General features: G+C 39.0%; 1 protein-coding gene across 1 annotated transcript in view; it reads right to left on the bottom strand.

Annotated features, from left to right (window-relative positions):
- Positions 1-25,970, bottom strand: part of CDH13 (cadherin 13) — a gene marked incomplete at both ends in the record, with an annotated part of 482,104 nt that overhangs the window by 73,915 nt on the left and 382,219 nt on the right. The window contains one exon of the mRNA XM_080638637.1: positions 1,839-1,979. Within this exon, the coding sequence (XP_080494763.1) occupies positions 1,839-1,979 (141 nt within the window). The remainder of the gene's footprint in view (positions 1-1,838; positions 1,980-25,970) is intronic.

Here is a 25,970-nt window from a genome sequence, read left to right as displayed (position 1 = left end):
TCTGAGGTCATCAACAACTCTAAATAGTGAAAAGTTCAAAAGCATGTCACGATGCATTAAAAAAAAAAAAAAAAAGAAAAAAGATGTCTCTATGGGAAAATTTGCATGTGATATAAAGTGCAAGAAAGCAACATAATGCTGTCTCTTCACATCTGCTATTTTATTTCTATACTGAGACCACCAGACTTTCAAGGGTACAGAGTACCTTTTACTGTCTGAATTTCCACAGAAATAGATACTGCCCAGGCAGGCCGACAAGTTTCTTAACATACTTGCCCAAATTACCAAACTATTAAGTCAAACAGAACATACTATTATAGAAAGATTTCTTCAGAAGAAGAAATCTCAATGTCTGGAAATTCAAGTAGGCATGACTCTGATTGACATGAATTGCTGTCAATATTGCTAATACAATCATTTCCTATTTCTAAACTTACTGAGTTTTTCTTTAACATTTCCTTTTACATTTATTTTACATTGTACATTTACATTTCCTTTACATTTTTACATGTAAAATAGGGCTAAAAAGAAAAAAAAAGAAAAAAGAAAAAAAAACCTACAATGTTTTGAGTATATTTTAACTATTGATTGATTGTCAGGAAACAGCTTTCAGCATATTAAAAGCTTGATCAAAATGATAATTCTAAGAGAATTAATAGCTTGATAAAAGCCACTTAGTTATCACTTAGGGACTTAAAAGGTTTGAATCAGGTTCTCTATGGTACTTTCTAGGTGACTGAAATGTTCTTGCCAAATCATTTACTTAAGTAATCATAGCAATTACCAATGATTAGTGAAAAATTATATTCCTGTTGGGAAAAATTGTCATGGTTTCTTGTTTTTTCTTCTTTTTTCTAAGCAAAAAAATCCAAAACAAACAAACAAAGAAACAAAAAAAAGCCCCCCAAACCCTTCTCTAACTTTTTTTAATCTGGCTATCCACTTTGCATTCATAAAAGAAATAATTATTCAAGTAAAATTGCAGTAATTTGTTTCAAAGCTATCTGTTGTCAAATTTCTAAAATTAGGCTAGGAAAAAAAAAAAAAGGCAACAAGGTAAAAAGGTACCTTAAGGAGAAGCTCAAGACTTCTATAGCAATAGGCTTTCTTTTTCTTCTTCTAAAACTACCTTAAAATCAGCATCCCGCATGCTTACTTCTCATCTTTTGGGAATATTCCTTAAAATCTGCAGAGCCTCAGGAAACTTCTATAGCAAAATCCAAACTAGCTGTTATTAGGTAAAACTTTTGACACTCCCTCATCCTCTCCAGATACCAGAGGCAAAAAGAAACAATTAAAAAAATCAGATTAATAATAAATGTATGAGAAGGAAGAGAGCAGTGTGAGAAGGGCAGGAAATTTGGTAGATGCTTTGCCTGAAACCAGAAATATTGCTGTAGCACTATTATACTCTCCTACAGGCAGTGAATATCTTTTGGTTTGTGTTTAGGGGTTTTTTTTCAGACTTTTCAGCATTCTTCAGTGGAATTCAACTTGCAGGGGAAAAAACTTTCCTTGCAAATTCCACTTGTAGGTTCAATGTAGAGCTTTTAGGACTAGAGTTTCATTACAGAACTGACAAGACTAGCTCTCTCACAGGTGAAGAACTGAATCCAGGACAAAACATGTTGATTTCATCCACGTTCCTGACCATCAAAAGCCTTAAGCTGGAGTGTAGGCAGAGGGAGTTTTGAAATTTATTAATGTAAAAAAAGAAAACAGCAGCTCCAGGAAAGTCTGTCACATTGAACTAAAAAGATGCCTTAGTTTTATATTTAGAAATAAACCAATTACAATTACATACACTGTTTTGTAGAACACAGATGGCAAACTCTTACCTCCTTCTTGGTAAATTCTGGTGCATGATCATTTTTGTCATCAATAACAATAGTGGCAGTTGCTGTACCAGACAGTCCCACATCATGGCCACCTAAATCCTTAGCTTCAATAACTAGTTCATATTGTGGAGTTTCCATTGTCTGAAAAAAAAACCAAACCAAACCAACCAAACAGACAAAAACAGAAAAAGAAAGGTTAAAAAACCCAACCTACAACAGATTGCAATCTACTTTTAATTCACGTTAAAATAATAAATAAATATCCTAAAACTTAATTTTACATGCTAAAACACAGCATAGAAAGAGATCACAGTTATCACATGTTTTACCAAATCAGAAACACAGCTTTCTATGGGCTTCAGCTGCTACAATGGAAACCTTAGTTGGAACAGTATGAAGGAATACTATAATACTGGTAAACGGTACATAATCTATTCTGTTATTTAAGGAGATTATGAAAGAGGAAAGAAATTAATATATACCTGCACTTAAAGAGTAAACTTACACTTCAGTGTACCCATATTTAGCAGCTTGCTTCATCAAGCATGTAGTTAAATACGAATGTCACAATCTACATATAAATTCACTTTATTTTATTAAATCACATTAATTCTGTTTATTAGCATTTAGAATTGTAATCTAAGTTTGCTTCACTGTAAGAAACAAGAAAGCAGTTTCTAAAATGTGTAGACTGCCTGTTATAGTACAAAGCAAATGTGTATAATAAAAGTAATGATTTACGTCTACAATATCCGATTTCTATGGCATGGTTACTTATCTAACTGCCTACCTAATGTAGAACCAGACAGCACAGGTCCATTGTAAAAGACATGCTTAATTTCCCTCCACTGAAAGACACTTATAACTTGGAAAAAACCAATTGTGGCTACTGTTCTGCGAAGGGAGTGTGACGGCATTTCTTATTCATCTCTGGCACCAGGCATGAAAGTACATCTGTTTGCAAGCTGGACAATAGGATAGTAATACATCCCATCAAAGGGAGCTGTGATCAGAATCAGAACCTGCTCCCATGGAACTCATAGAGAATTTTGACATGGATTTCACTGGAGGCAAGACTGGACACTTAATTAAAATTAATATTGTCGCCATTTGTATGGCTGCCTTGTAAGAAAGCATCTGCCCAAAGGCCATAAGTGCTGCGTCATCAGTGGAGGACACAGATGAGAAAGTGCTGCAACCACCTTTAAAACTATATGGTAAGAATGTCAGGTGTGCTCAGGGATGTTTTTTCAAACCCTGAAAAATAAAGCCTGGATCACAGGGGCAAAGCAACATAGCGACCCCCGAAACGGCGCTTAGGGCACCCCTGCTAGAGAGCTAACCGAACCTCAGACCTGCTGTATTGGCTAACTGTGTTTACGAGAACCAAGGTCACACATCTTAGACATCACACATTCTCTGTCCTTTTTCTAATGCATTTCCAGAGAATTAACATGCAGTGAGACAACTGGTGTGAAACGCCATATAGCAGCACAACGATCTCTGTCTACCACCCATGCATTGCCTTATAAAGCAGAATCAAGGAAGCTGAAGTAGGGCTTATGCCGTAGCAGAGAACATAGAATGGTTTGGATTGGAAGGGACCTTTAAATGTCATCTAGCTGACCCTGCCCTGCAATGAGCAAGAACATCTTCAACTAGATCAGGTTTTTCAGAGAGCTCCATACAACTTGACCTTGAATGTTCCCTTGGATGAGTTATCTACCAACTCTCCGGGCAACCTGTTCCACTGTCTCACCACTCTCAGCATAAAAAATTTGCTCCTTATGCCTAGTCTGAACCTATCCTTTTTCAGTTGAAAACCATTACTCTTTGTCCGATCACAAGAGGCTGTATTAAGTCTGTCCCCATCTAGAGTCTCCTCCAAGTACTGAAAGGCCACAATAAGTCTTCCCAGAGCCTTCTCTGCACTGAACAACCCCAGCTCTCTCAGCCTTTTCATATAGGAGAGGTGCTTCAGCCCTCTGAGCATTTTTGTGGCCTTCCTCAAGACTCGCTTGAACAGGTCCACGGGAGCACACGTAATAAGGAGATCCCAATTCCTTAGTACTTGGATCCTGAAGCATTTTTAGGCCATGAGAGAAGCAACCAAGTCACGTGTTCATCAGATCACCTATAACAAAGTTATTTATTTGCATGTATAATCCATGAGTCAAGCCAGAAGATATACTTAGTTCTAAAAACATATGGACTACTAGAAAATCAGATGCCATTGCCACATAGCGGATCTTAAGAAATGGATTTTCTTAAGTTTTACAACGTTATTCTATGAAATTAATCTCAGAAGGCAGCAAATCACAACAGGATTTTGATTTATAACATCATAAATATACACAAAGAAATATTACTGACATGTCTCAGACACAAATTCAGATGACAGAGTAGAACAAAATTTACAGTTTTTATATATTTATTTTCTAAAATGTATTCAATGTATTAAAACCTGAATGGAGCTTTCCCCCCCTCCCCTAGAAGCAGCTTTTTCATTATTTTGATTAAGAAGTTGTTATTATTGTATGGAAAACTTGCAAAGCCATTTATCACTTCATGTTTGTAAGCCTCTTTGCTCAGAAAGAAGCCAATTTTTATTCACAAATTGGCCTTTTTTCTTTTGAAAACTGTCCCATTTTCTATTGAAAGCAGGTCCATTTATGCTAGAAATTGTCTACTGCAGCAGAAATTTCTGTGACAGAAGTCCAATGTTTAAGCTCACAACAGAATGTGAAAAACATTGAATTTTGAGTAGTATTTCATATCATTATGAATACTTCACACTTTCCTGTGAAGCAATACTTTCTACATCTAGTTCTGTCACCAAATATTTGCTTTGTTAGAGAAAGCAGCTCCTAACAGATCCAAACCTGAAGCAAAGGACTGTTCCCATCAGACATTCTATTTACACTAGGAGATTGCGCAGGTTTTTTAGCATTTCCCATATGTTAGCCCAGCTAATTCAGGCACCAGTAGCAATTTGGATCTGTGTCATTTATTGCACTACTGGTAAATCCTGGGGCATGAGAGCTGAGATCTGTGGACAGAGCACGGTTCCCTATGCCCTTAGTAACTGTTTCTCAGCTGATGGTAATGTGGAGGGCCTGGCTCTGTGCTGGGGCATCCCCAAGGTTGGGGGCTGCAGTGCAAGCTGCCACAGTAACTCCCTGGCTTTTCCCTTTTCACTGGGCTCAGGACCTTTATCCCAGTACAAGGGATAAAACCCCAGTACAAGGAATAAAAGGGGAGCACTTGGTCCCATCTTGTGAGAAGCAATGCTCCTGGAGTGGGGCAATGGAAAGGGAAAGCAGCCTTCCTTCACCTTCTCCACCCCTGCTACACTGTGCAGGTTAGGGATATGTATATAAATATATATACACATATGCATAAATATGTACATATGTGAATATTGAGCAGAACTCACTACCAGTAGCATTTTGGGACCCCACAATTGCTCTGACTGTTGTCCCACCATAGAATCATAGAATCATAGAATAGTTAGGGTTGGAAAGGACCTTAAGATCATCTAGTTCCAATCCCCCCTGCCATGGGCAGGGACACCTCACACTAAACCATGCCACCCAAGGCCTCATCCAACCTGGCCTTGAACACTGCCAAGGATGGAGCATTCACAACCTCCCTGGGCAACCCATTCCAGTGCCTCACCACCCTCACAGTAAAGAATTTCTTCCTTAGATCCAATCTAAACTTCCCCTGTTTCAGTTTGAACCCGTTACCCCTTGTCCTGTCACTGCAGTCCCTGATGAAGAGTCCATCCCCAGCATCCTTGTAGGCCCCCTTCAGATACTGGAAGGCTGCTATGAGGTCTCCACACAGCCTTCTCTTCTCCAGCCTGAACAGCCCCAACTTTCTCAGCCTCTCTTCATACGGGAGGTGCTCCAGTCCCCTGATCATCCTCGTGGCCTCCTCTGGACTTGTTCCAACAGTTCCATGTCCTTCTCATGGTGAGGACACCAGAACTGCACACGATATTCCAAGTGAGGTCTCATGAGAGCAGAGCAGAGGGGCAGGATCACCTCCTTCGACCTGATGGTCACGCTCCTTTTGATGCAGCCCAGGATACGGTTGCTTTCTGGGCTGCAAGCACACACTGAAGCCGGCTCATGTTCATTTTCTCATCGACCAACACCCCCAAGTCCTTCTCTGCAGGGCTGCTCTGAATCTCTTCTCTGCCCAACCCGTAGCTGTGCCTGGGATTGCTCCAACCCAGGTGTAGGACCTTGCACTTGGCATGGTTAAACTTCATCAGGTTGGCATCAGCCCACCTCACAAGTGTGTCAAGGTCCCTCTGGATCCCATCCCTTCCCTCCGGCGTATCAACCAAACCACACAGCCTGGTGTCATCGGCAAACTTGCTGAGGGCGCACTCAATCCCACTGTCCATGTCACCGACAAAGATGTTGAACAAGACCGATCCCAACACCGATCCCTGAGGGACACCACTCGTTACTGGTCTCCAGCCGGACATGGAGCCATTGACCACAACTCTTTGCGTGTGGCCATCCAGCCAGTTCTTTATCCACCGAGTGGGCCACCCATCAAATTGATGTCTCTCCAATTTAGAGACAAGGATGTCATGTGGGACGGTGTCGAACGCTTTGCACAAGTCCAGGTAGATGACATCAACTGCTCTGCCCCTGTCCATCAGTTCCGTAGCCCCATCATAGAAGGCCACCAAATTGGTCAGGCAGGATTTCCCCTTAGTGAAGCCATGCTGGCTGTCACCAACCACCTCCTTGTTTTTCATGTGCCTTAGCATGCCTTCCGGAGAATCTGCTCCCTGTCACTAAACCGGGGCCTCTTGCTTCTCAAAGCACTTCTTGCAAAACCAATCTGATTACTACCATTCAGATAGTGAGATGCTAGCAATATAAACCTGCAACAACCTTCAACATAAAACGGATAATAGATGATTTTAATAAATGAACATTAAGTCACTGCTTCTGTGGCTTATTATTTATCAACTGTGACTTTGTGGAGTGAAACACTGTTGAGAGGGTTTGTATAATTACAGCAGGAGAACCATTCCTGTCCCCATAAATTTTCACTCCAGTCATTTAACCACTGCAGGGGTGACACTGGCAAATTGTTTGGTTTGCCAAGGAGGTGAGCTGCGCCTTAACTGTTTCCCTTGAAGGTCTTCCCACTGCCATTCTCACCAGTGTTAGCATTCTTATCAGATTTCTCTCCCCTGCTGCCTTGACATAACTGGTTCAGCACTAGTAAAGCAATGAGAAGCCAGAAAGGCACTTTTTCAGATTCCTGACAAAGCCAGCAGGATCTAATCACAACAGAGGGAAATAAACAGTTCAGTGCAGCTACACACAAGTGGAACAAACAAAGTGGCTGCATTTAGGTAGTGCTGAATTAAACCAGGTAATGATGGACTCCAGAAACAATCTCGCCAGTGTTTCCTCCTGGCTGGGTGTCCCCCATGAAGTGCCTATAGCTACGACTTCATCCACTGCTCTTCAGTTACCGTAATACATCAAAGAATTGCACATCCAGAAAAACAATGGATGTACAATTCCATTTGCATATCCATTGGTATCAGCACACCCAAGCCTTTATTTGACACTTAAGTGCTTCATCTAAAACCAACTGGGGAGAACAGGAATTCCCAACTTTGTGTAAAGTACTCTGTTACTAAGAGCAAAGCAAACAGTATGTGGGAAGCAAACACCACATAGAATGTTAAAAATTCTTGTAAGGATTTGAAGTATCCTTTTAGGCTATTTTAATACTTATTACCAATAGAGAGGGGGGTTTACTATTTTGTGCATATTACTATTTTCTGCAACAATGCAACTATGCCTCAACATTTCTATTTATAATTCTTCTTATAAACTATGTATGCATGAATAATACTATATCAGTAGTGTTCTATCATATCATAGCTGTTACTAATGCCTTCATAATACTAACCAGACAAAAAAATTCTTCGGATTTAAATAATTTCATTTGACACTAAATAAATGCTTGTGTTCATTTATGATAATCATATTATTTACTGAATATCTCGTATTAAGACATAATCAATGTTCTTGTTGAGCAACAATATCAACATTGAATCTACCATTGTTGCAGAATATGCTCTCAGGATTTTGACAAATATAGAATAAAAAAAATGAAGCAACGTGACTATTAGCAGTTCTAACAGACATAATGCTTTTATAATTGTAATATCAGCATATATTTTACATGCTAATTGTTGCAGTATAAAACGCGCAATATACACAGAAGCTTTAAATTCAGAGCTTGAATTACAGTTTGATGAATACAAAAGCCCAAACAATTTTGTAATGTAAATCCTCTTTAGCTTACCAATTTCCATTTTTTTATATCACAAATGAAGGTCTAAAGTTTAATCAGTGAAATAATATGTCTGTTATGAAGAAAATCAATACCTATTTGCTACCCATAGGAGACATATAGTTCTTAGGTATATCTGGAATCCAAAGGAAGTCTAAATTTCTCCTTAAGGAGCTGCTGCTAAAAAAGGAAATAAATTGCTCCAAAGTGCTAAATATAAATAGGTTTCCTGACCAGAAATATTTGTTTTCCATCAAGAGGAAATCTGTTACTTTTTGATGCATATGATGTATAGGATCAAGACTTTTAATTCTTCAGAATGTCATAACTATAGGGCTGACACATATGGGTACTTTTGGTTTATTTTTACATGGAAATACAGGAACAGTATATGCATGTTTCCAATATCCTGTGTAAAATTATTTTTGACTGATATGCAAATTAGGATTTAGACTTGCTATGGAATTCATGTCAATTTGGGGAAAGCTCCCAACCATGATGGGCAACAAGCTTTCTTTTGAGAAATATTACAGATTTGCAGTGAAAAACTTTTACTGCTCACTCACTGTACAAACATGTGCATCCTGACTGTTACATACAAGCACCAAAGAATTTTGCAGACATTAGCTTCACCTGAGGGAGCATCCTTACATTGAGAATGCTATTAATAAGGAATTTCTCCTTGGGTAGAGAACACCAGTTTCTAGGACAAAACTGTGATTGAAGCTCCATATAGTCTGAAATATTGCTATTTAAATTATGATTGTTATTTAAGCTATTATCAAAACCAAGCCCTAAGAGAACAAATATTCTGTATTCTAAACAAAATCCTCAACTATCATAAAATGTATGCCTCCATTGATGGCATCCCTAATACTAATTTTTACCAGCCAAGATATTTCCAGAGTATAATTTGTGTGGATCAGAGTGGCATATTGACCTGCAACACCTATTCACTAGATGCTCATGCTTTGGGAAAAGAAACAATTTCTATGTCCGCTGTGCTACAAATATAAAGCACTCTAATAATTTTGAATAGAAATGGAGAATATGAATCACAATGTCCCAATGAAAATACTTACTGTCAAATGTCATTAAATCATTCTTGTCTTTTTAAAGCACAAGCTATGTTTCAGCTTTCCTTCTAGAACAATGTATGCAATTTCTTTGGTTTTGGTTGGTTTTTTTTTCCTAGGAACAAATTCATTTGTTCTTCATAATTAAACAATACTGCAGAAACCTTTCATTCCAGTGTGAAAGCATCAATTATTACGTAACTTCTCCTGCTGATTTTAGAGCATTTAATCATTCCACTTTTATTTCGTACTTGGAAGTGTCAGGAATACAACTACCACGCTCATCTCACCTAAACCTTCTGTCAAGAAGACAATAGCTACAGTGAGTGTCTACTCCCCAGTATTAGGTCTGAATAAAGAGAACTATATTATAGTCTATATGCAACTATAGGCCCTGTTATATGCAAACATTCCCTTTGTGTTTACATGTCACTGAAACTGTCATTACTGCTGTGCCTTTCCAAGGATTGTCCTGAGTTTAAAGGACATGTATATTCATGCTTGCTAGATCCAAGTTCCTCCAAATTCCGATATGTGATGGTCAACTAACTGCCTCAAGCATGCACAACCTTCCAGCAGTCACAGGCATACCCGTTGCGAGATGAAACATGTAACTCTGAGGGAGGTGGGCTTGGAGGCTAAGGCAGCAGTAAGCTTTTTTTGAAGTTGATACTCATAAAGATAATGTGGTCATGAAGGCTTCCCAATTTGGGGCGTCCTTTTCATTATCGAATACAACAACTATCGAGTAAAAGACAGACTAGGGACAACATAGGCCCCATTGGGAAGATATCGGGAGAACTTGCTACCCAGGATTTGGAGAAGGCTGAGGTTCTTGATGACTTCTTTGCCTCGGTCTTCACTGGCAAAGTCTCCGACCGCACCACTCAAGTCTTGGAAGGTGAACGCAGGGACTGTGAGAATAAGGACCCTAGGCCCACTGTAGGAGAGGATCTGGTTCGAAACCATCTTAAAAACCTAAACGCACACAAGTCCATAGGACCTGACGAAATCCATCCGCAGGTCCTGAAGGAGCTGGTGAATGAAGTTGATAAGCCACTGGCCATCATATTTGAAAGGTCGTGGCAGTCAGGTGAAGTTCCCAATGACTGGAAAAAGGGAAATATAACCCCCATTTTCAAGAAGGGGAAAATGGATGACCCGGGGAATTACAGACCAGTCAGTCTCACCTCTGTGCCTGGCAAACTCCTGGAGCAGATTCTCCGGAAGGCATGCTAAGGCACATGAAAAACAAGGAGGTGGTTGGTGACAGCCAGCATGGCTTCACTAAGGGGAAATCCTGCCTGACCAATTTGGTGGCCTTCTATGATGGGGCTACGGAACTGATGGACAGGGGCAGAGCAGTTGATGTCATCTATCTGGACTTGTGCAAAGCGTTCAACACTGTCCCACACAACATCCTTGTCTCTAAATTGGAGAGACATCAATTTGATGGGTGGCCCACTCGGTGGATAAAGAACTGGCTGGATGGCCGCACGCAAAGAGTTGTGGTCAATGGCTCCATGTCCGGCTGGAGACCAGTAACGAGTGGTGTCCCTCAGGGATCGGTGTTGGGACCGGTCTTGTTCAACATCTTTGTCAGTGACAGGGACAGTGGGATTGAATGCGCCCTCAGCAAGTTTGCCGATGACACCAAGCTGTGTGGTTCGGTTGATACGCCGGAGGGAAGGGATGGGATCCAGAGGGACCTTGACACGCTTGTGAGGTGGGCTGATGCCAACCTGATGAAGTTTAACCATGCCAAGTGCAAGGTCCTACACCTGGGTTGGAGCAATCCCAGGCACAGCTACGGGTTGGGCAGAGAAGAGATTCAGAGCAGCCCTGCAGAGAAGGACTTGGGGGTGTTGGTCGATGAGAAAATGAACATGAGCCGGCTTCAGTGTGTGCTTGCAGCCCAGAAAGCAACCGTATCCTGGGCTGCGTCAAGAGGAGCGTGACCAGCAGGTCGAAGGAGGTGATCCTGCCCCTCTACTCTGCTCTCGTGAGACCTCACTCGCAGTATTGTGTGCAGTTCTGGTGTCCTCAACATAAAAAGGACATGGAACTGTTGGAACAAGTCCAGAGGAGGCCACGAGGATGATCAGGGGACTGGAGCACCTCCCGTATGAAGATAGGCTGAGACAACTTTCTCCAGGCTTTTCAGCCTGGAGAAGAGAAGGCTGTGTGGAGACCTCATAGCAGCCTTCCAGTATCTGAAGGGGGCCTACAAGGATGCTGGGGATGGACTATTCATCAGGGACTGTAGTGGCAGGACAAGGGGTAACAGGTTCAAACTTCAACAGGGGAAGTTTAGATTGGATCTAAGGAAGAAATTCTTTACTGTGAGGGTGGTGAGGCACTGGAATGGGTTGCCCCGGGAAGTTGTGAATGCTCCATCCTTGGCAGTGTTCAAGGCCAGGTTGGATGAGGCCTTGGGTGACATGGTTTAGTGTGAGGTGTCCCTGCTCATGGCAGGGGGATTGGAACTAGATGATCTCAAGGTCCTTTCCAACCCTAACTATTCTATGATTCTATCCCTAATTCTTCACAGCTCTGACTTTACACAGTGACACACTGTCCTAACACACCTTCCCATGTGCTGCATGCTCCTAATGTTAGCATTTCCCCTTTCACAGAGCTTGCTTGTGTATGAACCACCTAATGTTCTGCTAACCTGGTCCTTTAACAGAGTACTAAAACACTGCTGAAATGATAGCATTACATCTATTCCTTATTGACTGTCCACCTACTGGTGTTTATATTCCTTTTTTTTTCCCTGATACTGGGTACAAAACACTGTATGTTATTCACATTAATTAACCTCACTCAGATAAAACTACTGATGAAGTGGGTGACACTTCCTAAGCCTTACTGGGAAGTGAGGCTCGGGAACACTGAACACTGTAACAGTGCCAGCAAACAAAACATTATGAGGACTTTTTCATTAAATTTGGAACATACAATCAGAAATGTTAACAGTCTGATGGGGGTAGGAGCCACCATTCTCCCCAGAATTATCCCCTGATTAATACACTTCTAAGGGAATATTGAAACTATTATGCATTCTGCCAGTTCATACTGGATTATTTTTATAAAGGTAACAGTTAACAGAGCATATAAAGAGGTTTGTTTCAGAGTAAATAACTGTCTGCATCAGTACACTCCACTGGGGTGTGAACGCGCACATATGATTTCATGACACAATATAAGATTCTTGTGTCCCTAGTAAAACCGGCACGTTCCCATTTTAATGTTTCACATTTAAAACAAAGCAGAACAAAGTGCAAGAGGCTGCCTTCCAAATCATCATGGCAGCAAAAACATGAAAGCCAAAGGTCCGAAAAAACACACTTTGAAAAAGAGTCCCCAAATTCCTGGTAAGAGGAAGATGATAGTAATAATATCTGCCTTGCTGCAGGTACAGTCACATCAGAATTAGAGAACTCTTGTTCATCAGTAGTCACAAGAGGATGTCTGTGCCCGTGTTTTTGCAACACAGACTCTGGAAGCTAATGAGAAGTTCTAGGCATTTAAACCATTGGAGAGGGCGATCAATCCATGGCATAAATATTTCATACAAAAGCAATAACATGCAGCTTGTCAGCACTCCCTTCTGTTTACTGGAAACAAATTACTTTCCTAAATTGTGTGGACAGCAGCCAATGTCAGTTATCAGGGATCTCATTGATAAGCACACATTATACCTGCAGCCTGCAACACAGGAATCCTTCACGGAAGACAGAAAAAAAGAAGGCTCTGTCAAGCATGCTTATCACTGCTTCAATTTGCTCCTCCTTGAGCCTGGAATAGGCTCAAGAAGTCCTGAAGTGGTTCCTGCAGACTTTGGGGGAGGATACCAAAGAGTTCTGAACGATAAATAATGCCTTTCAAGAATGCATGTCCCAGAAAAGGCATCTTCAAAGCGGGGCAGAGGGAAGCTAAAGTTTCATCTTAAGGTGCCAAGAAGTGGGTTTGAACAAGGCAGAGGTAAAACCTGAAGCAGTTCAAGCTAAGCTTATTTCCAACACCACTTTCCTCACAAAATCATCTCTGAATCAAGAAATAGACCTCTAACACAGCTTAAATCCTGAACAGTGTAGGCTTCTCTACTCCCATACTGCACTATTTAGCACACACTTTTGAAGGAACGCATTGCAGAAAACAAAGTGAAACCTAATGCTGATTGTTTTATTATGTGCCACTACCAAGCCATCTATAATCTCACCAGGGCTGAATTCAGATTAAACAAGTTTATTTTACTGAGATCTGCTTGGATGCCAATGCACCATTTGTACTAATCTGCCCCATCACTCCAAGACATCACAGACCCATACAGTGCCCTTGTTCACCTCATTAAACATCAAATCCTAGATGCGTATTCAGAGTGTGGCAACTGGATTTCTTTCCTCCAAAATTCAACTGAAAAATGTGTCCTGGGCATCACCTAATTCTCTCCAGCCACCAGTGTGGTTCAATTGAGGGGACCATACTAGAGCTGTCTCAAATGAAAAATTACAGTGTACAGTATCGCAGTGAGGTCCTCAACATAAACTATTTTGCTCTACAGATCTGCTTCTACTAGTCTGTTCTATCTGCTAATGGTGAAACAGCCTTGCAATTCCTATAAACTAGACAGGTATGGAGATTATAGGATCGAACTATGACAGCACCCTCTTACCCCAGACCAGGCAAGGAGACAAACGCAGGAACAAGAAATGATAGAACCCCAACTGATACAGAATGATAGGAATGATAGGACCTGTGGCTGAGACACCACAAGATCGTGGCAGTCACAAGACATGGATGAACCATCTGATAAACTATCTGACAGCACCTTTTTCAGGGGCTTTTCAAGTAGGTGCTTCATCCGTACCCCCAAACAGCACCTCTGGATCTACAAAAGCTTAGCATTATTTCTGGGCCCAGCTTATACAGAAGTATTTGAACAAAGCCATTTGCTCACTAAGGTCTACTACTGATCACCGTAAAAGAGGTTTCTTAAGGAACTTTGCACAGCAGCTGAAAATGAACATTTTCTTTGAGTTTCAATTTATAATAATCTAAACCAATATTCTCTGCCTAAGTAAGAAAAGATAATAAGTTTTATGATACCTCCCTAATGCCAAATCTTTACATAATCTGTTATAGAATGAATCAAAATGAAGCTTACTGGGTTAACGTCAGAAATCACATTCTCACAAATTAGGTGCACTTAGATTATATATCCCTCCATAAACATACCAATTCCCACAACAGAAAGCAATGTTATAAAGGTGAGGATGGAAATTGTGTTTCTGCTGTGTAATCTGCTTTGCAAATTTGTAACAGTGGTCAAAATGCCCAGAAAACTCAATTACTGACTTGCTATGACAACCATACATCAGCAGGCCTAGGCAGAGAGAGGTTATTTCTAAAATTAGCACCCTAACGCAAAAAACATATTCTACGATTCCAGATGTATAACATTTGCCTGATGTTTATATTGTTAAATATTAATGAGATTACTGTCTATTATTTCAGGCATATTACCAGGAACATAGTATTTTAGTTAAATAGGTGCATTCTAAGTTGGAGTTGGAGAAAAAACACATTCCATGTCCGTTTGAGCTACTTACCATTTAAACTTAGTATTTAATCAAAATAGTCATCAAATGTTACTTTTAATCACTATTATAAGTTTTCCTTTAACTCGATTTTTTATGCAAATCTTTTTTTTTAGGATTTAGTGTTCTATTGCTAGTAATAATTCCAGGTAGCTTTTGAAATAAAGGACCCCGCTGAGAGTGTAATGAATCAGTAAATGATACTAGCTTTGCTCATAGACAGAAACAATTCTAGTGGCTGCATTTATACTCTCATTGGGTTATACCCACAGAATATAAATTGATCTAATTCTAAGTCATCCAAGGGAAAATGGGGTAAAATGGATTTCAATTACACTATTGCTGTTTTACCAAAAAGCTTATAGCACTATGGGGTGAAAATCCAACTCCTCCGTAGGATTTACTTTCTAGTGAAAGATGTAACAATGGAATTTTCCATTTAAAATTTCTTCCATTTATTTTATTCTTTTCTTACTTAATCCTACATATCTTTTTATCAGCTTTCTTTCATGATAAAAAGTAATTAAATGCCTTCTTTGGAATTCCTGTACTTTCTGCTTTGGTTAATAAGTTGTATTTTAGCTAAAATTTCATAATCCTACTTATACCTCCTAAGAGCATCTACCAATAAAGCAGCTCCCCTCCACCTCACTAAAGTCAGACTCTATTTTTTGCAACCACACTAAGATTTCTAAGTTATTCTTACTTTCAGACTCTGTCACTGCTTTGTATAGACTTTGCACTGTGGTACAGTTGCTTCAGTGGACAATAGGGAGGTCAACCTTCTAGAGGTTCTTCTTTTTATAAATTGATGTCTGTGCACTAGAATTGTACACAACTTCTTTCCATAAATCAATTTTCAAAAGCTTTTAACATGCACTATAAAAAAAGAATAGATTTCCAGTTAATTTGTTTTATAAGCAATACCAAGATACAATCTATTAATAGTTTCAATTTAGTGTAGTGACTTAGAGGAAAACCAATAGAAAATAAACTTAAAAATCAAGCGTGTGAAAATCATGTATGCAGAGTAATTTTCCTTTCAAGGACTTTGAACGATTAAGTACATGCCTTGCTTTTGGATATATAGAAAAATCTCACCAAAAAAATAAAAAAAAAAGGCATCATCAGAACGCTGGCAGGTACTTGATATGAAATATAGGACACATTGCTCAAATAATAAGAAATAATACTGAGGTATAAACAGCTGCCCGTCTGCACAGTCCAGCAGCTCTATGTCCTTTTAAATGTTTAGCAGCGTAGTTTTCTGGCCCAAAATCTTGCTCAAGACTTTGTCTCAGTGAAATATATTTTGCTTTATAGGAAGTATGTGATATTTTTATCCATTGCAATGCCATGCCATTTCTTAAAAAATCTGCCTGAAGTAATAGTATTTTCAAAAAGTAAATATTTGTCTGATTTTGTCTGCTTTCCTCCTTGAAGTATCACCATAAAATATTTGTCAGGTTCCTGAGGACTTCTTGTCCTGGTCTTCCTGTTCAAGGAAATATTCTGCCAGGAGGTCTGAGACGTGACAGCTCTGGCAGGTTTATGATAATCGTCACCAAGAGATAAAGGTAATGGGAAAGTTCCCCTGAGCTTCAAGAGGTTTGGGTGACACATTCCCCTGGGACACAGATGGTACAAAAAAAACCAAAACAAAACAAAAAAATCCTAGAAATGTGGTTTGTAATTCTTATACCTGGACCTGTTGGAGCAGCTCCAGAGGAGGGCCACAAAAATGATCAGAGGGCTGGAGCACCTCTCCTATGAAGCCAGGCTGAGAGAGTTAGAGTTTTTCTGCCTGTAGAAGGCTCTGGGAAGACCTTATTGTGGCCTTTCAGTACTTACAGAGGACTTACAAGAAAAATGGGGGCAGACTTTTTATGAGGGCCTGTAGCGATAGATCAATGGGTAATGGTTTTAAACTAAAGGAGGATAGATTTAGACTAGATATAAGGAAGAAATTTACAATGAGGGTGGTGAGGTAATACAATAGGTTGCCCAGTGAGGTTACAGATGCCCCATCCCTGGAAACATTCAAGCTCAGCTTGGATGGGGCTCTGAGCAACCTGATCTAGTTGAAGATGTCCCTGCCCACTGCAGGGTGGTTGGACTAGATGACCTTTTAATGTCCCTTCCAACACAAACCATTCTATGATTCTATGATTCTAAATGTCTACTCAGGTAGAAATACTCAGTGATGCAGTCTTCATTTTAATCATTTGACATTTTAATCAGGTTATTGCACTAGAAAAGTCCTAAGAAATCTCACGCAGTCTGCTTTAATGAGACATTAGTTAATCTTTTATAATATTGCCTTGCTATAACTGCTTTATATCATATATAAAGTAAAATTAAAAAGTATAGAACTAGTTCCAATTAAGTTATAGTGAGCTAAGACTGCATGGCATATTTTGTACTAAGCATGGTACCAAAATCTCCTTCATTTATGTTACTCTGTCAGAAATTTCTGGAGGCCTGTTGTTCTACAAAGTGGCTTTTTTATACAACATTCCTTCAGGAGAATTCCCAAAATACCCTGTAAAGAAAAACAAATTATCACTGCTAATTTGCAGAATTAAGAAATAAATTAAGATAAGAGTTAACGACTGAGAGAAATCCATTGTTTTCTATTAAGGAAGGACAAATTACATTAAGTGAATAACAACTACCATCATGGAGAGGCAGAGGGGAGGTGAATATATGAGGTAGGATATGAGTAGATGTGGGATTGAGCGGTCAGGGAACTACTACCGAGCGAGTCCCATTTCTAGGCAGTTCTTATAGACTAATAGCAGTAAAACCAACAAAGCAGAGAATGGTATGGGAGGCACTGCTAGCAGGTAAAGAGGTAGGAAAGGATACTTGACTTCCTTGAAGACCTGAGAAGAGGCACCCATAACATAATTGAAAGACCTTTTCAACGCTAGGAAGTTCTATGTTGTAGCTGTATCTGTGGATCTGGGAAGCACTTCCACACTCAGATTAGCCATAGGAAGAACTGTGTCACAGGGACAGTTTTCAAAATCAAATCCTGTCCGGTTCCCCTTGCTTCTTGTTATGAAGGTGAAGGATTAGTAGTTTGCTGCATGTCCAGAAGCACATTGCTCTCTGTTGTCTACAGCATGCTCTTAAACAGTATATTTTGGTTATCTCATCTCTGCCAAATCCACCCATCTTCAGAGCATTCAGAGCATTCAGAGGTTCAGAGCACCCCTGCGGAGAAGGACTTGGGGGTGTTGGTCGATGAGAAAATGAACATGAGCCGGCTGCAGTGTGCGCTCGCAGCCCAGAAAGCAACCGTATCCTGGGCTGCATCAAGAGGAGCGTGACCAGCAGGTCGAAGGAGGTGATCCTGCCCCTCTACTCTGCTCTCGTGAGACCTCACTCGCAGTATTGTGTGCAGTTCTGGTGTCCTCAACATAGAAAGGTCATGGAACTGTTGGAACAAGTCCAGAGGAGGCCACGAGGATGATCAGGGGACTGGAGCACCTCCTGTATGAAGAGAGGCTGAGAGAGTTGGGGCTGTTCAGCCTGGAGAAGAGAAGGCTGCGTGGAGACCTCAGAACAGCCTTCCAGTGTCTGCAGGGGGCCTATAAGAATGCTGGGGATGGACTCTTCATTAGGGACTGCAGTGATAGGACAAGGAGTAACAGGATAGGACAAGGAGTAACGGGTTAAAACTTAAAGAGGGGAAGTTTAGATTGGATATAAGGAAGAAATTCTTTACTGTGAGGGTGGTGAGGCACTGGAATGAGTTGCCCAGGGAAGGTGTGAATGTTCCATCCCTGGTGGTGTTTTGATAGAAAGTTTGTCCACAAGCAAGGCAAGATCTTTAAGTAGCATAAAACATACTTGGTCAAAACTGTTTCAGCTCAGTTTGTTGTAGACACATGTAGATAAATGCAATTTTTTATCTCCATCTGACATCTCAAAGACTTGCCATCATACCAAATAAATGGCTGAGGCATTTTTTCAGTTCGCTGCAGATGATAATTTTGTGTGTCTAGAATGCAAACCAAGGGAATGTAAGAAACCCACAATTATATTTCAGGATGTCCTTCTACAGCTGTTCGATCAACAGTACATCTGATACTGACCTCAATGAGATCAAGATCTAATTCCTGACATTTCTGCAGGTTAGAGATTACATGCCATTTTGGAACACCCTGCAGCCTTTACTGAATCTAAGAAATTCTTATTCACATAATTAATTTCTATGCAGGAATCTCCTACTGAAAACAACAAATGAGTCAGAGTTCCAGGAGCAAGTTAATGTCCTGGAACTACTTCCAAACGTTTTTGTAAAAAGGAAATCAAAGTGGGCATGGCAACTGTAAATCTAACAGGATTTAAATATAATTAATATTGATTACTAACATTTAGGGTGTATAATCATAATGACAATTTAAGCTTAATGAGTAGCACAGTAATGAAGGTATTAAAAGCAATACCCTTTCTGTCTCTCAACAGAAGTGTTTGAAACTAAGATTTAATACAAATCCACTATTTGAACTGAGATTAACAAATATTAGCCTTGTTACAAATTTTAATATTATTTGCATAAACTTTATTGAGACAGGAAGAAAAGGGACAGAAAAATTTCAAATTCACCAGAAAACTGCAAAGTTGAATTCAATTTGCTGATGCCTTGAAAGACTATCTAGGTCACTTTAAGTTAAACAGATTTCTAGAGGTAGAAAATGCTGAGTTAACATTACAATAAATAGAACTGCTTGGAAGGGAAGTTACAAGTAAAACAATTAGCTTAATAGATGGAGAAGGCATTTTTAAAATTACTGCCTTTGTGAAATGTTCAGCACCTTAAGCCTGGTAAGATCTTGTTTATCAAAGCAGGAATGCAATCATTGGTGAAAATGTAAAATAGAATTTATATTAGATATGAGTTAACTTACTAAAGTAGAACTACGGAACACTAATGAAAGTAAAGCTGAATAACTAAGTCATCAGTTATGTTTCTTTCTCTGGGAATTCAAATGTTGGTAACAGATCATCAAGGCAAAATTTTGTTATTTTCTATTTTCCCTCTACCTGAGCTTTGCCTTCTCTGCATCTATCCCTGTTTCAAAACTATTCCAAAAGCACTGAATAAGGAACTGGCACGTTCAGTCATGTTTCCTGTCAGGAAGAATATCACAGTGAGAGACAACATCAAGCAAGGTTATCTCTCCATGAGAGTGTAACTGTCTGCAGGCTTGACGAGGAAATGCTGAATGAGACACATGATTCTCAACTAATGATATATGCAACATGTTCAAAACTGTTTGTAAGGTCTGAATGTGCCCTGGAGCATAGTGTGTCCCAGGATGAATGCATTACACTTTCTTGGGACTTAGAAATGCAATGAATTCAGCTATTAAGATCTAGAAAAAGAAAATATTTCCTTAATAAACAGTTATGTCAGCAGTTTGCACAATCCCAGTGCCTTAGGATAGGGATCATGAGAACAATACCATGGGAACTCACTCACACTGCTGCCTGAAGATCACTCCAGATTAGCCTAGTCAGGAGGCATAAAGAAATATATATGGTGAAAGTGCAGCTTTGTCTGGCATAACTTATACTACTTCCTTAAAATTGTCTTTTGTAAAGGAGGACCTACAAAAGGGTGTCAGAGAATAATGAGTTTGGACTCCACTGATTTCCCTGGACCTAAAGTCTTGCCCTATTTGTAGAACAGGGTAGATAAAATTACTTCTTTACCCAAGCCTTGCACTGAAGTAAGTATTCAGCTATTCAACAATATACTATTAAAACCTATGAGAGCAAAAGCCATCCATATTGTGCATAGCCACCTATTTAGTGTGCAGCAGTATAACCAGAAGTAATGATACACCTTCACATGATGAACCTAATGTCCACTGCAAACATCCTTTAATGGGATACAGTAACACCTCATAGACAGGTAAATTGAAACAATGATAAATGGTTGTGCTGAGAATCAGTCATAGAAGTAGAGAAATTTCCAGTTCCTACTCTGTAACTCTAACCACTTCTTCTTTCTTAGTCATAAATGAAGAAGATTTAAGAGTTCCTTCCTATCTTTATAGTGACTTGCACAATTTCCTCGCTCTACATGGCTGATGTACACATCGCCTGTGTTACTCCTTTGACTCACTTATTGACCAGCTTGCCTGTATGGCTGAGAACCTGTAGTCTGGAAGTTTGTGTTCTTCACAAACATAACATTATGGTCAAAGTAAACAACATGTGTCCTCCTAGTTTCTACTGGCCATGGTTTCTGTGATTTTTCCCTTTTGAATATTGTAATCTTTACTGAGCGTTTCAGTAAAATTAGAAGTGTAATTGCTGTGGTAGGGTTTCAGATCAGGTCAGTTGCTGACTGCTTGTTACTGAGTGACTCTAACTGGAATATTTGCCTCAGAATTTTAAAGGCAATAACCTTTGGGGATATTTGCATAGCTAGATTGGTTTAGGTATACCCTTGCATATTAGATCTAAGGAATCAACATACATATGCTTACTTTCCTGAGACTGAATTTAAACCCTCTAAGCCTCTAGGAAGTAGTTTGTTTCTACCATTTAATTGCTATCTTTTATTTGATATGATAGAGTTCTCTAATGATCATAGTTTGATATGTAAGTGTTCAAATGGATGGTACAGCTTTTTTCTATGTGTTATTTTTACTAGGAGGATAATAACTGAGTTTCACTGTACTTGGAAAACTAAAAATTTAAAAAAAAAAGAAAAATGGGGGAAAAAAATGTAATTTGTAAGCCACTTGCCCTAAATTTCTCAAGGGCTAAGTGACACAAGACCCTTTTTTGAAGAAGCAATAAAAAAATTCTAATCTTAAAAAAGATCATCACACATACTTGAAAAATATTGTGTATGTGTCAACCTTTGAAGGCCTAAGGAAAGATCTCCGTCATTCATGCTATTGTAAGCTCTGCATATCTTCCAATTCTTTATACAGAAATCTTAATGGCCGTGGATTATTTGCCTCATTGGTTATGGTGCTAGGAAATAAAACAATGGGAACTATTCATCATAATGCTCTCCTGTATTGAGCTTCCACTTGGCTGAAGAAATAAAATAAGCTGCAAGGAAAATTAAACCTCAAAAAAATGGCAGGTGTATTTATGAATGCAAAAGACAAACTAAAGGCTCTATTTCTCTTGGTTTGCAGTGGTTATACTGTAAGTGCTCTTCACTATCAGCTCACTCCTCTATCTACCCAACAGCTTCTCATTCACTTCAATTGTTAGGTGGCAGCCTAGTAACAGAAACTGGGGATATGTGGGAGGTGAGATTAAAAAATAATAAAAAAACCTACTGAAACTAACCAAACAAAAAAAAAAAAAGTAACACTAAATGACTGAAAAAAATAAGAAAGAAACTGATTGGCATAGACAGTATTTCAAAAAGAATGATGTTGAATTGCATATTATATTGCTTTCATGTTTAATTGAAGAATTACAATGTATGTTTTGCTGCTAAAATTACTGATTTATGATCAGGCTATCTCCTTGTCATGGCTTAAACCCAGTCAGCCACACAGTTTCTCCCCCACTTCCCCCCTCCTTCCTCCCTCGGCTCCTGGAGGGATGGGAAAGAGAATCGAAAGAATGTAACTCCCATGGGTTAAGATAAGACCAGTCCAGTAACGAAGGTATAACACAAATCACTACTGCTACCACCAATAATGATAATGATAAGGGGAATAACGAGGGAAGAGAATACACCACCTGCCGACTGATACCCAGCCAGACCAAGCAGTGACCTAGCCCTTCCAGGGAACTGCCCCCAGTTTATACACTGGGCATGACGTGCTGTGGTATGGAATACCTCTTTGGTTAGTTTGGGTCAGGTGTCCTGTCTTTGCTTACTCCTGGCTTCCCCTCCTCCTTGGCAGAGCATGAGACTCAGAAAGCCCTTGGTCAGAGTAAACATGACTTAGCAACAACTAAAAACATTGGTGTTATCAGCGCTGTTCCCAGGGCAAAAGTCAAAAACACAGCACTGCACCAGCTACTAAGAAGGAGAAAAATAACTGCTATTGCTGAACCCAGGACACTCCTGTCTAGCAGCTTACATTGGAAAATTTGAAGGTATTATTAATTAGAAAATTCAAAATGCACTGACTAAAGAGTGCTCTACATCTGAGGCGGGTACAGCCCTCTTGTCCCTATCTTCAGGAACTGCTGTTCTGCCAGGACGCAGGGACAACAGCTCTGACAACAGCAACATATCCAACAATTAGACTACTCTTTGTGAGGACAAGAGCAGGCACTTGGCAGTGAAGTTGTTTATACCCATTTTAAGCATCGGGGCTTATTTACGACAACCATAGTAAATAAACTCTGTAAAAAACAGTCCACTGCAGTAGCAAATGCGCACATCTGTTTCATTATCTCTTTCAATCTATGTTAGTGAGGTGGGTTTTTTTTCCACTTTTATGATGTAGGTTAGGTAATAAAGCCAATCCTAAACCCCAAATATTGGAAATTGAGATGCATAATTTTTGAGAAACATCTGCAATATATTTTGACAAAACCAATATCTAGATCTGTGCATAAATATCTATTTTTGGTATTATTTTATTATGAATAAAGATCATAGATTTATCAGTTGACTCTATTTTGCTACATGGAAACAATAGCACCAAACAAGCAGAGTGATCCTTTAAAAGATAATTAAATAATTAAATACAGGCTTTTAATGAATGCATGTAAAAAATGTACATTAGATATAGCTGGATATTGACAATTTCTTAGCCAAATCTTCACTAATTACCTTTTATACATCCTAATGGCTAGCATTTTCTTCTATCAACAAAACATGGCTGTAATTCAGAAGTAGTGCTGTAGGTCAACACTGAATGGAAGCTGCATCACTCAGGAAAACCGATGAATAAGTCCATTGAAAATATAACACCTTGAGCCCTGGTTAGTACATTTGACAACTGCATCATTAATAATGCAGCAAAAATGCTTCAGGGATTTATGGTGGCAAGAACTGATGATTGCATTCTTTTTTTTAGATCTAAAGGTGGCAAGGAAGTGATCTAGGAAGAGTGATAGGGATTTAGTCTTGCTTGCTTCTTCCTGAAGATTAGGTTACTTCTTTCCCAGAACTCTTATATTTAATCTTTAAAATACATTAACATTTTTAAAGGCCAAACTTGTGGCTTCATTTTTCACTTTGATAGGCCATGAAATTCAGACAGATTTTGTATTTTATAGAATATTTCACCTGTTTTAGTTTAGTCTTCTTTTGCTCTAGTGTCATATAACAAACCACTGACTTTTCAAATGACCCCGTTAAAACACAAGCTCAGAAACCAGATCTATCCCTGCTGGACATGAACATCTCCTTCATGATGTTCATTTAATCTCCATGAAGCTTCATGAAGCTTCCTTGAGGAAGATTCTTTTTGTTCTTATTTTCTTCCTTTCCAGCAGTTCCTTTTTAACCAGTTCTGGTAATTCATTTAACAACGCAATTATTTCACAAAATCCTGTTGAGATTTACAATAATGGAAATTCTTAGCACTGAAGTTCAAAGGTGACACGCATAAACAAGCTGCTTGTTTCATCCAAGTCCTTTCATCTTTTCCTATCTGGTACTTGTTTCTGAAGGTTTTGCTATGCCAAAAGGAAACATCAAACATAGATTTAAGAGAAAATAAAATCAGTTGAATTTGTAAATGCAGATTCCAGTAGATTAACTTATCACACAAGTGAAGATAGGGTATCCATGAGTTGTAAGTGCACACCAGCTCAAAGATAACAAGTGTCCTCATGTGCATCAGCCCAGAGAAGCTTGAAAATACTGCCTAGATGATAGCTTTGATATTTTGAAGAAAGTATTTTATTTGACACTGAAAAGGATATCTTGTTTCATTTTGTGAAAGAGCATGCAGTTTTAAAGGCATTTTTGCCTTGCAACTGCCTGTATGACCCCTGTGAGTCCAGGGGAAGCTTTCAGAATTGATGAAAATTAAGAAAACCCTGTGGAGGTATTGAACTTCCACTTGTTTTTCTGTAGCTGGAGGTGATGATTCTGCTTCCCCAGAGATGAAATATTTGTTTATAAGAAACCTGTCTATATGCTGCATGAAAATAGAGGTGACAGTCAGGTTTATCTAAAACATACATTAAATCATTGGCATAAACATGCTGACTAGGCACAGCATCCAATGTCTTAGTCTAGAAACTTGCTCTAAGTACTGTAATTTTGATTTTAAATTAGCTATTAAATTATAATGTGTTTTACTAAATAGTAATTAAAATTTAATTTCTATTAATGCTGTGAATATTAATCCATCCCAAGTTCTTTTTTTTTCAATATAATTCTCATAAAGCATGCATTAACACTCTTCTAAAATATTTTTGTATAATAACATTTCCTCCAAGAGGGACTGGAAAAGGCTCCTGTATGTATCCAACAGTTCTCAGTGTGATTTATTTTTGAGAAACTAACACCATATGGGCTTTAACAGCATACACTGTAATGGTATTGGACACCAGCTTATTTTTCTGTGCTGTTTTGTAGACACCAAGGACATGAGGTGAATATAAAGCCATACTGCAAGGTATCAAAGTGATGGAGTATTAGTCAGTGAGAGAGAAAACTTCTCAAACTGATGATTGACTAGGGGTGTGCTTTCCTACAGACATTTTACATTGTATAATGAAACCATAGTACGAGCATACATTATCCTGTGCCTTCATTAGAAATTTAAACAAGCTGTAACAACACAAAGTACAGGCCACAACAGAGCTCAGTCTGTGATTTATTATCATCTTAAATAGAAGCGGAATTGGACTTGACACTGCAAACTTTGATTCACCTGCATCAAGACAAGTGTATGCCACTAAGTCTGACATAAAGAAACACTCAGAATATAAATTAGTAGTGGAACAATATTTTCCAACTGTTTCAATTTATTCTAAAGCAACAGGCATGTAATGACAAGATAGAAATTAATTTAAAAATTTCAAAAATATTAGGCCAGTGTCTGATGTATTAATTGCAAAGTCATTCAGTTGCATTATGTAACTAAAAGGCTAGAATTTTATATTGGCAGATTAAACAGAATATATAAATCAACTGGTGT

The sequence above is a fragment of the Psittacula echo genome, assembly GCF_963264785.1.
Source record: "Psittacula echo genome assembly, chromosome: Z".
NCBI lineage: Eukaryota > Metazoa > Chordata > Aves > Psittaciformes > Psittacidae > Psittacula > Psittacula echo.
This window is presented reverse-complemented; position numbering and strand designations above follow the sequence as displayed.